Source organism: Corvus brachyrhynchos, unplaced genomic scaffold (genome assembly GCF_000691975.1).
Source record: "Corvus brachyrhynchos isolate BGI_N302 unplaced genomic scaffold, ASM69197v1 scaffold101, whole genome shotgun sequence".
Taxonomy (NCBI): domain Eukaryota; kingdom Metazoa; phylum Chordata; class Aves; order Passeriformes; family Corvidae; genus Corvus; species Corvus brachyrhynchos.
In genome coordinates this window covers 19,645,216-19,658,098 of record NW_008237239.1, presented here as the reverse complement: position 1 = coordinate 19,658,098, position 12,883 = coordinate 19,645,216, and the positions used below count along the sequence as shown (strand labels likewise).

Below are 12,883 nucleotides of genomic sequence, written 5' to 3'. Positions count from 1 at the left end.
ATCCCAAAAGCTATAATCTTATTAATGCATGACCACTTGGGATATGAATATTACTGAGAAGACATCTCCTTTCAGCACAGTTCCCTCTGGAGAGGGAAACCCAAGAGCAGGAAATGATCTCATACAGCTGAAGTGCCACACATATTTCTGCTGGACAAAAATCAAACGTTGTTGTAGAGGAGCCAGCATCACCACTCCAGTACCACCATTCCCACCAGGGGAATGCTCTGGGAAAATGAAGCCTTAAACTGGATAATGCTTGAAAATAAGGCACGGGAAGTAAAAAAAGCAGAGGTTTCTCTATAAAACATCAACACCTGTCCAATATGTGCACGGGAAATTGCTGTGATGAAGCCTGCTCTCAGCTCTTTGCAGATCTGCTGTGTTTGTGTCTCTAAGGCACATGTTTCCTGGCTTTTCAGTGGAAATAAAAAAAAAAAAGCAAACCCGGCTTTTGCTTGTTCCCCTCTGTAATAGGAGAGTTTGGCCACAGGGTGGTACACCAGCCATGGTTAACCGAGGGCTGCGAGGATGCATCAGGCAGCTCCGTTATCCCTCTGCCAGCTCCACTCCACCAGGAACAACAGTCTGGAGAGCTCAGAACAGCTGGCCATGAGCCAAAGGCATAAATAGTCAAAAAATAAGACAGAAAAACCACACAGAAGGATCTGAGAATCTACGTGCAAATGCTGATAATATGCAAGGACCTATACTACATAAATGCACATATCTACTGACATACAACTTAAAACATTCATTGGGGTTTTATTTCTAAAGAATACATTTTCGTTTCATCTGACTAACTGGAAAAATTAATCAAACTAGATGAAAAGAACTTACATTTTCAGCCAATAAATTTTAGGTTTAGATTTCAGGCTGAAGACAATATGAAGAAACTGCTGTGTCAAATGGGAGATGAAAAATACAACTCCTGGCATTGAAACACTTTCTAGTTCCATAAGATTAAAAATAAAAAACTAAAATATTAACTAAAATCTTTTTATCATTTACGTACTTACATTAAAATCTTTTATCAGCACACTCTGCAATTTTAAATAAATTACAGGGTTTTCTATTTATTAACTAACCTCAACATCTGCCTTCCTCGATGCTATCCAGCTTTTCAATTAAATAAATGGAGTTTCTCAACTTCACTGTTACCTTTTCTAGGTAAGAGGAATACTCAGAGATTTTAGATAAATACAGGCAGTTTCCTTGGGTACTAGGATCTTTTCAAAAAGAGATAAGTACAAATGTTAATTCCTACTGACTCTTCTGCTTTGACTCATGGATGAAGTTCTGGCCATGGATTTAAGCGACACTGTGGAATTCAAAAGTGAATTTATTCATATACTGATATTGACATAAATAAGCAGAGAACAAGACTACTGTTTGGAACTGGAATGTGACCATTTAGCAATGCAATAATATTTAAAATTGCTTTCACAAAGCTTTTCAGAACTCAGCAATGTATGATGAGACACAAATGCACTTTAGAGTCTCCCCTAAGATCTTTCCTCTAGAGTTACTTCTTGAAGTCTACAGCAGGGCTCCACCTCACATCAAGGGAAATCAAGGATGCTTTTTTTGCCTCAGGACAGTTAATGATAATTTACCATTTTTAATCATTGTACAGGAATTTATTTATTTTATGCTTGTGCTTTTTTTTTTTAACATAAAAATAGAAGTGCAGTCATCTCATGGAACCTACCTCTTTCGCATGATCTGCCAAGGTACCCCGTGCCAGAGCAATCACACACATATCTGTTCCACCCATCCCTGCACACACCATTGTTTTTACAGGGGTTGCTAAGGCAAGGTTTTGCAGTTTCTCTTGAGCATGAGGGTTTTACTCCAGCTGTGCTTTGAATTTCAGCCATCTGTCGAATATCTTTGCTTTGACCATCAATAAATAAATCTCTAATGCAGCCGACGTATCCATAATTGAGGAGTGCTGTCCACACCTCTGTTGGGAAGACCAGGCCTGCTTTATTTTCTGGTAAGCCTCCAAGATACAAGTCATCATCCAAGTCAAGGATTTCACTTTCCCCTGGTGCAGTATATGGAGTACGTAACGTGTTCACAGATATCGTCCCTGTAAAGACAATAAAATGTGTGATTTTCAAGAGATTTGACTTTGGTACTTTTTTTTTCTCGTTCATCTACATGTCACATTAGCTCCTGTCAAACAGCTATAAGTGAAGCAGAGGTATTTTATTCATACAGCTATAGAATCATAGATAAACTTCACTATTTTAATTGCAACGTAGCCAGGAAATTAATGATGTAAAAACCTTTATGCACAACACTGTACGATCACAATATGGAAAACCCCAGTCAAAATCACCTTACCAATCTCATAGGTGCAGGGGAAATGCAGTTCAGAGTTATTTTCAGAAATATCCTCATTGTGCAACAACAACAACAGCAAAATCTTCACTCCCTCATGTGTTTCAAAGCATTACAGATGGGGTTGAAACCTGGGAGGCAAATCTGAGTCTTTGGTTTGGGCCCAAAGACACAGTATTTTAAAAGACTCTCACCACTTTCAGTGGGCTTTGGATAAGATTTTTTTTCTTTAAGTGTAGAAGGAAAATGCTCTCATCAGCTGCCAGGCAGGCAATCATTAAAAAGGAAGTGATGGGCTCCTAGAGGGAAAATCAATGCCTCTGAAACTTATCTCAAGATGTGTGCATGTTACAATAAGAGGGAGAGATGATGTATATGGACCTTCAGGATATCAGAAATATATTTTCCATTTAAGTCTAAAAATTAAATAAACAAAATTGAAACTAAAATAGAAATCTCTTTTTATAAAGTGTCTGCACAAAGAAACTGTATTCAACTGCAAAGATCCTTTTTTGGTGATACTTTGTTTAAAATAATGAGGTATGCAACACTAACAATTTGAATAAACAGAAAAAAAATTAGTACATACAGTCACAGAGCACACTTATGTCAACCAATTTTAAATTTATTTCTAAGTAAAATCACTTGGAAAAAAATCTTCATGTAGATCTTCACAGAAGTGATTCCTTATCACTCTACGTGGGCACAAAAGCAAACAAAATATAAATCCAAATATTATATAGGTCACCAAATTGTCATAATGTACCAGTCATCATCATGCAACACTGGACTTAACATGGAAAGTGTATTAATGGTGACAAGACACTGAAGAATCCCATTTACCACAATGAATTTATCATACATATATATACAAAGTGAACATGATTCACCATCTCCACTGTTGGTCTGAAACAGATTCCAGAAAATAACACTGATTACCAAAAAGGCTCCCACCATGGTAGGAGTTGTGCATAAGAAGAAATTCACACTTTACACAGCATACATTACTAAAATGTGAGTTTTAAGCAAACAAAGGCAGGACAGAAAAAGATCATCCTATGACTTGGGTACAGCCTAAAGTTTAGGCTTCTCTTTTACCAATGGACCCTGTAGAAGCTATATTTTTTCTGTTCTTTTGTTGGTTCAATAGGCTAACTTCAACAACTTGGACAGAATGAATATCTAAAGAATTTGGATCATTAGTAAAAGCTCTTTGGTATAAAGGTCTCAGGAGGTCCAACTCCCATGTGAGACTTGAGACATATGGATTTCAGAAGCGCTGGATACCACAGTCTCCCTACTATCAGAAGAGAACTAACAAGATAAAACAAAGGTTTGCTTAGCATTTTTGCATCTTTATAAGTTTAAAGAATGAGGATGCGGTCAGTTTTCCCTTTTATAGACTATAAGAAATGTTTTCTGTCTCAGTTGAATAATCACATAGATATAAAAGTGAACTTCCAAGAAAGTAAGAAATAGGCATGCTGAAACAAGACACTTTTCCTTCCAAACTCCCATCTGTTTAAAACTGATAAGATGATTATGTTTTGCTAACTCTAAAAATTTGTTGTTACTTCTCAGCTTCTAGAAGCAGAACTTGGCACTCATATGGAGCGCTCGCTATAGGCTTGACCTTAGGCATGCAAACACAAACATTTTGAGGTTTGATTTGATTAATCAGCTGCGTCAAACAAGGACACCTGTGAATGACCTGTCAAACCAAGAGAGACATTTCAGAGAGCATCCTAGGGATCAGGAAGGATGGCTAACAGGCAACAGATCTTTTCTTCTTCATAAACATTAGAGATGCTGTAAATATAAATCGTCCTTGTCCTCGCAATGTTTCTTACTGCTATTGTTGCCTTTTCCCATCTGTTGATGTACAGGCTAATTTAAGACCAAATGCTCTAAACCTACGTTCAGGCAGCACCCACTTGTGCACCCACACAAGTTAACTCAGCTGCAACCTCCAACAGCAAGCTCCAACACGTGAACAGTGCCACTTTCTGCTGGACAAAGACATTTATATTTTCAAGACATTAATGAAGACTCCTGGAACTACTTTTCTATTAAAAAATAAAAATTTACTACATCTTGATTACTTTCAGCTCACAGAAAAAGACAGATAAATCTCTGCCAATATAGGTGACACTCTGTTCCAAGTGGAAAGTTTGCAAGCACAGAAGGCTTAGGAAGGTGAATGATAAGGGGAACTGGTGACTGTGAATTATGGTAAAGTGATAGACTGAAACAGGAAATTTTTCTTCTCTATGTCATAGAGGATTACCCTGAAGAGAGCTTAAGTATTATTTTGAGTAGATGTCAACAGCTTCTTAAAGAAATGAACTTTTTACCTTCCCAAGAAATGAGACCCCATAAAATACTCCGTATGAGAAGTCCTCTGAAACCTTAGTGTGATCATAACATCTAATGACTATGGGTAGAAAAACATAACAGGCAACCACCTAGCCATCACTGCTGGTGAGATCCAGAGTACCTTTTATGTATCTCTGACACACAATGCAAACTTTACTCACTAATTGCTTTGTAAACACTAATGAAAAAAAATCCCAGTAAAATAAGGGAATATAAAAATATTCCAAAAAAAAGCAGAAATTACAGAGCCTTTTATGTATCCTACTACAAAATGCAGAACTCAAGTTTATAGAACATAGGCTTACAGGAAATAAACAGTGGTTCCATTAACACCTTTGCATTCACAGTGCATCCAGAGATGAGACAGAGGTAGCATGTGTTGTTTCATCTTGGTGAGGTTTTGGGGGAGGGATTTTTTTGCTCATTTATTGCAGGGGTTTGGGTTTGTTTGTTTTCCTGTGGTTTGTTGGTGGGGTTTTTTTGTTTTTGGGGGTTTTTTTTTTTTTTTTTAAAGCCTGTTATCTTTGTTGAGGGAAACTTTCTGAGTTCAACTGAAAATGTCTCAAATTGGACCTCATGACAATGGCAGAAGCTACCACAGAAATTGGGGACTGTGGTGCACACCTCCTTTGATAGACTTCAATTCTACGCTCCCTGAGAATTATAGGCACATTAAAAGGAATAGTTTTGTCAAATCACCAGTGTACTCCAATCCATTCAGATGTTTCTGCTTACAAATGTGAAGAGACATCACTTTCCATAGAGGAAGAAAGGGAAACCAATGGAGCATGCAAATGCCTTATGTGGCCAGCACATAAAGGGTTAATAAATTTCCCTGTAAAGGTACTGCAACATCATTGTCAAGACAGAATTTTAAAATTTGATAAGACGAAAGAATTGGACATATCTCGTTTAACAAAATAACCTAGAGACAACAGATATGAGGAAGCAGCAGATTCAGAAGAGCACTGGCTGTTCAAGAGAGAGAGAAAACTATAACCTTAAATTGTAACATCTCTGGAGTAAGAACCATCTTAAAGTTCCCTCTTTGCATAACAGCACCCAGCACCAGATCAGCAGTGATACCATTTCTTCGAAAAGAGCCATAAATGCCTGCCAGGAAACAAGCAGCTTCCATACAGAGATTTTTAAGACTCAAATTTGGAAATATTATCTGTATTTCTATCAGAATAAGAAAGAAATAGAAGAATGATGATAGCATGTGGTTTGTCCAGCCTGAAAGGAGAAAAAGAAGGGGTGGGGTGACTTATTTAGTCTGGGAATTCATGATCCAGCTTCAGATTCTAAAAGCAAGTAGTATTTCTTATCTCCAGAAATTAGACATAAATTTAAGGCTCCTGTAATGACCTATAGGTCCTTTGATTCCACAGCATTCCACCTGAGAACACAGTGCAATTTAACATTCAGAAACTTCTTTCTGTATTGGAAAAGCAGTTTGAGAAATAAACTAATGAAATTATGGCTTTCAGCAAGAATTATTGACTTAAAGGATAACTGATTAGTGAGCAGTCCTTCAAAGGATGAGTCAACAACATAAGTCAACAATAAAACACATATGGGAAAAAAATGGGAAATACACTGGAGATTACAGAGAAGCCTACTGTACCACTTGGCTGAGTGCTGGTTAAGTTTAATCTTGGACTTGGAGAAAGATGCAGATCAGCCAAGGAAGCTGCAGATCGTTGAAAGAATTTTCCTTAAAATGCAATATAAACCCGTTCTCCCAAATATGAAAACTATAAACATTTGTTGAAATAGGAACGTGTAAATCTGGCTGCTCTTAAAAGGTTAAAAAGATGTGGGAAGTAATAAAAAGAAGGGTACATGTGAAAAAAAAAAAGAGCCTGCAACAATAATACATGTAATGGATATCAACAAAGCACTACTTACAGGGAGATACTGATTATAGTTAAGGTCTAATTATATACTCAAGAAATAATTTCTGGTGTTCAAGCTGAAACTCTAACTTTAGTTCAAAATTTCAGTGACTCAGCCCTTAAATGCTTCCTACCTATGAATAGACTCTGATACATTCTGTTTTACACTGCCCTACACAATTGGAGGTTGACAAGAACAGTAAGTTTCCTCCCTGAGTTCACTATGTAATGGTAATTTCCAAAGGATGAATGGTGTTTCAGCAAAAAAATATTTGCATGGTTACCCTTGCATATGGAAAAAAGAATTTAAAGAATACTTAAGTCTCAGAAAACAGTTATTAAACCTATCCCTGCCGTGTTACAAGAAACACTCTGAGCAAAGACCTTTACAGCTGCATTATGATTGTGTTTTATTTCGTTTGGGTTTGTGGTTTGTTTTTTTTTTTTTCCTAATTCTTTTTTTTCTGCAGGGTTGGCAGTACTGCTAAGAGCAGAACAGACAAACATTTCCCTTAGGTATGACTTAATGAGCCTCTCCAATCATATTCATTATCTCAGCAATTTACTTTTTCCTAAGACTGTGTATAAGAAACTAAATCATATTTCTAAACCTCATCTCTCTCCTGATCAGTTAAATATGAAGATTTTAAATGCAGCTACTACAACTGTTCTGATCTCTCTGCTTACCTGACGTGGCTTTTTGTGCTGATAAAAAGCATTTGCTTATTACAAAACATTGAAAAAGCAGAGCAAGGTATTAATTCTAAATACATCTTGTGTGCTAAAACACAATAGCTGTGATGAGGACTGTGACCACAGCAGGCAGCTCATGGCCGAGACAGGACACCTGTGAAACAGCTATGAAGCCCCAGTCCTTCCCAGGAATTCAGGACATATAATTCAGGAGTACTGTGAGGAAACTTGGGACACAGCAGCTGGTAGCACTGCTGCACACCTAGCAAGAAAGATGGACCAGAGGAGAATATCTTATGAATATCTTTCTTTTCCTAATCCTTAAATGTCAACTAAATATGGTCTCAGGAGCTACATTTTCTACCAATGATCATCTTTTTAGGTAAGGAAGCACTCAGAGCAAGTCTTATAGGCAACAGAATGGGATTCTAGGGTGGAAATGTCAAAAGGTCTTTCAGCAAAATGAAATTAAAAGACACCATCTCTTCCCTCTTTCTGTATCTCTCAAAATCTGAGTGGATTGGCAGAATTACTAGCGAATGGGGCCTGGATGATGACAATTTAAAAATGTGTTCTCATTCCTTACATCTCCCTCCTGCCTCCACTGCAATCCCAGACAAGCAAAGGCAAAGTCAGTAGTTTAGAGTGGATGCTCACTGTGACTGAGAGTCTGGAAGAGAGTAAAGAATGAGAAATAAGTCTAATACTTGCTGAGCCAGCTAATATGAAAGTCAAGGAAATTAGCAAAGCTCCTTGAGAAGTGTCACAGCATTCTACTATCAGAGGGAACCACTCTGCATTGGATTTGAAGGCCAGGAGCAAAAGGTTGCAAGACACCAAACTTAATTTAAAGAAAAAAAAAAAATTACAGTTTATTTGAGCTACTTATTCATTAACAGAAGAATCTCTTCCTTTTTGCTTGATTGCTAGGGAAATATGCTATCAATGGCAAGAAGAAAGTCTCAGAAAAACATTTTTTTTCTATACAAGGTATATTCATTCAATTATATAAAAATTCTAAAGGTAAGCTAGTGAAAAGTAATCATATTCAGGTGATTTCCAATATGTTTGGCTTGGGCTAGAGAAAAGAAACCAAAAAGCATCCTGAAAGAGTAAAAAAAAGTGAATTTTATTCTTCATGGGTAAAACACACCAACATTCTCAACACGACCACGAGGTGGAGGGGGGTTGAAATCCTCAGGTCAGTGAGGAGGGCACACAGCAACCTCACTGCCCTGGACTTCAGGAGAGCCTCTTCAAGACTCAGTAGAGCCCAATGGGAAAGAGCCCTGGAGGGCCAAGGGGCCCAAGGATGCTGGCTGGTATTCAAGGATCGTTCTCCAAGCTCAGACACAATGCATCCCGACAAGGAGGAAATCAGGCAAAATTACCAGCAGGCCTTCTTGGATGGGTAAGGAGCTGCTGAGCAAACTCAGAGCGAAAAAAGAAGCTTTCAGAAGGCGGAAACAAGGGCAGGTGGATTGGGAGGAATAGAGTAAAATTGTGCAGGTTGCTAGGGATAAGGTTAGGGAAGACAGGGCCCAGCTAGGATTGAGTCCTCCCTACCACTCTACTTTCTTTCTATCACTCTCCCTCCTCACATTTACTGTTAGATAAAAGCTGTACTATTGACTTTGGCACATGGTCTCATTTGCACCTTGATTCAGGCAGAGGCATCTCTCTAATAACTGTAATAAGCGGATCTTACCATCATTAAGACAAACAAAAGCATTGCCAGTGTTATTGGTACTTCTCCTACCATAAACTATTATTGTATGTATTAGAATAATAGAAAAACTTGGATTCTGTTTCAGATCGCAGCTAAAAATTCAGTTTGCCAATCCATAATCCTGCATATTTTATTCAGTATTCCTGGTAATACTTCAATGTCTTAGAGTTAATAGGTATTATGAGTAGTTTTCAACAGTGACAGGGGGGTTACATAAATTTCACCCATCTTCATCACAGGCAAGTCATCAGATGGATTAATTAGATTATTTATAATTCTACTAAAAAAAAAAAAAAATATGCAATCCTGATCACCAGGCAGGTTTTGCTTCCTTAAATTACTCTATATTGCAGATGTTCAACAGTTTTTAAGGATTAAAGTATGCCCTAAACTCTCTTAATGTCACTTGTGAATCACATTTTTTTGTGAAGCAATGAAAGGGCAGAACATATCTTCAAATGTAAACAATTGTTATGCATTTATTTCATTCCTTTATAGATCTGTTGGCTTTGGATGTAAGAATAAACTTTGCTTTCAGCAGTCCCACAGGCACGATTATTACAGGATTTACTGCCTCATATGAATCACTGAAACCACACTTAAGAAGAAAGTCTGAAATAAAAATTGTAGTATAAATAATATAACTGCTGGATATTCAATCCCAATTGAGGATTTTGAGAAGTTGTGTTTTATTGTTTGGTTAGGGGTTTTATTTTTTTTGGTTGGTTGGTTTTGTCTGGTTGGGTTTTGTTTCTGTGTTCTTGTTTGGTAGGTTTATTTAACCTCAAGAAATGTAAATGAGCAACTGACATACTATAATAAGAAAATCAAAGTCTCTACCATTACAATTTGAAGCTGCACAGTCCAGGAATAAAATAATTATTTTTCATAATCATAGTGCATATCAATTGAATTTGGTCTGATTTGCAGCATGGATTTGACTGAAATCTTCAGTTTAAAACTGCACCTAAGATTTGCCTGATCTGAAATCTGATTTGTGTGTAGTAAGAAGTTAAGTGATAAAATGATGACTTTTGGGGGCTAAGTTTTACAAAGAAATCATAAATGCAAGCTATGGAAAAGGAGCCACCCAAAGGAGTAAAGTGGGGGAAATGCCACAAAATCCAAAAGAAGTGGAGCTTACATTTTTCAACACCCACTTTTGGAATGTATATAAACTTCAGATTGAATACTAATATTAATCAGAAAATTCTTCAGGACTGAGTTACAGACTCAGTACATTCCCCGCCCCCTTCCTCCCCAGATCTTGGCATGAACTACAGAAAAGGCACCATAGAAAAGAACTGTCCTTAAATTGATGTATATTGATTATTTGCTTAAGCCAAGATATGTACTCAAGATGAGACGAGCTGATACATTGACAATTTCACTGGATAAATCCATTTTAAGTCGTAGTAGATTTCAGTAGCATTAGGAAGAGTTTATGAATTCTTTATTTTTACCACTTTTCGGTGAGATCATTTTCTGAGTAAACCACTCCAGAATATGAATCATACTGATAGAATGTGGCAAGTCAATATTTCCATTTCTGCTGACATGTGTTGTTAGCCATTCATTAGCATATCATTTAAGTGTGCTGAGATCTGCTGACATGATTGGAAGCTCTGTGTTTTTTCTGTGGGGCAGCTATTCCCCGTGTTGGAGATTGTTTTCAGTAATTCTTTTTTTGCTTTATTTTTATTCTTGAAACTTGCCACTTCAGCTATTTGGTGTAAGCAAGCACAGAGGGAGATTACTGTTGGTTTTTCAAGCACACAACACACTTACTTGCAAGATTAAGTACTTGATTATCCAATAAAGTTACCATAAGATATTTAACTCAGCAAATAATTGTATTCTGGTACCTGACAGTAATGATTTCTTGTATTTTCCTTATTTTTTGGATGATGCTCAACTCTTATTGTGGCAACATCAATATGTACCTAGTATTCTCTCAGACACAGCAGAAAAAACATTCTGAATGCTAACAAAAGGAACTTACCTGACCGCCCATCCCGCTGAAAATCCACATGGTACCATTCACCGTCATTCACCTTCTTCTGCAAGGCTTTTATTTTTATAGTACCTGATCCCATGTCTAACAGTAGGTAGAGGTGGCCATCAAGCATCTCAATGGCAAAAAAGTCAACCTTCACCATCTGTGGATGTTTGGCATCTTTTTGGTGCCTTGGTTTCCCGTGACTGAAAAGAATCAGGCCATTTGGCTCAGTTGTACGAAAGTCAAATGATATTGAGCCTGTTTTCTTGGCATTCCACTTTGGCAGAGAGATGAAAGACTCTGGTGTTTCAAATGTGATTGGATCTAAGGTTGCAACATTCTCACATTTAAATGCTACAACCCCATGAATCTTCATTTTAGCATCCCCTTGCTTGGCAAGTCGAGACAGCTCCAACCTGACATCATTATTTTTATATACAACCTGCAAGCAAAGCAGAGAAGTTACTCAGAGAAACCTGACCATTTTAACCAAAGAGACATAATCTCAGGCACATTATTTAAGGGATAATGGTGATGAAACATGAATATGATAATTTACACACAAACTAGATGAAATAACTATTTTCATTGACTAATGATTTAATAATTGTTTTCATTAAACCAAAAAAAAGTTGCTCTAAAAATATCCCTGCAGTTAATTCTAACAATCTGAAAGAATCTACACATAATTTATACTATGAGTTACAAATTAGCTTGTGTGGCCTTGATTACTTAAAAGCCTTTTCTGCACAGCCATTTCGTTATTATAAAGAAGTATTAGATTTCTTCTTCCTCTAAATCCTTTGTCATTGTCTCAACTCTTCTGTTCATGTACAGAAAATATACCAAGGTCAGACACTTCATAATTCAACATCTTTTCAGTTTGTCCTTGGGGCTGAGGAGTAGTAGCATTCATGGAATTCATGAAGCTATATAAGAGAGGCAAACTAATATCAAAACAGATCAAAACAGACAAAAATCTTTGAGCCTGTTCAATTGGATAAAAAGCCCCCCAACTTACATATTTTCCCTGACTGAAGAATTTTCTGATAAAAACGAAAGATAATATTAGTTTTAAATCCAATTGACCTCAGTAGCAAATATCCTTGCTTCAAATCACATTTTAACTTGTCCAAGAAGCCTGTCATGATGCAACCATTTCCCAGGGTTCTATTCTTTATTAATATTTTCTCATATTGCGTCTCTGAGTTATCCATAATACAAGAGCTGCTAAAGTGAGCTCCCCAATACCAAAGGCGTGCACAAGTGTTTTGTCAATACTTTAATTGTTTGATAAATGAAAGACTCAAACTAAAATACCACTGAAGGGCTGAATACAAAACCATCGCGACAGAAGCTAAAACTTTCTTCTGTGTTTCTAAGGTTAAGCCCTACATTAAAAAGCAATTTGGAGAAAAAGCAACAGCTCAGCAAAACCAAGCACTTTGTGCTGAGGCTTGTTCATCTACAGATCTGCAGCATTCAGGACTAGATCACATCTGGCCCTGGTCCAATGTTCCAACTATGTAGTGTAGTTCGGAGCTACAGGGGACCCATCACTGGTTTAGACTTTACATCTCTATTTGGGGTTAGAAAGTGCTTACTGAATACTTAGGATAGAGCTGCTGGATTAATTTCCTCTGAGATTTAGTTTGAACACAAGTGAAACCCACTCTGACACCAAGTAAGGGGAAAACACAGCAGATGAACAGCAGAGCTGTGCTACTGTTAGAAATCAAAGCACTAGCACTTACACAATCTAAGATGACATACCCCACAAGTGATAGCTGCTATTGAAAATTGATGTTTCAAGACAAAAGAAAAGGAAATGATTGATAG

General features: G+C 37.2%; 1 protein-coding gene across 12 annotated transcripts in view; it reads right to left on the bottom strand.

Moving 5' to 3' along the window:
* The window catches only part of NRXN1 (neurexin 1), a 672,391-nt gene that overhangs the window by 393,026 nt on the left and 266,482 nt on the right, over window positions 1–12,883 (bottom strand). For all 12 annotated transcript variants that reach the window (XM_008630366.1, XM_017730095.1, XM_008630367.1 and 9 more), the window contains 2 exons: window positions 11,048–11,486; window positions 1,712–2,095 (listed from right to left, as the gene is read on the bottom strand). In XM_008630366.1, the coding sequence (XP_008628588.1) occupies window positions 1,712–2,095; window positions 11,048–11,486 (823 nt within the window). The remainder of the gene's footprint in view (window positions 1–1,711; window positions 2,096–11,047; window positions 11,487–12,883) is intronic.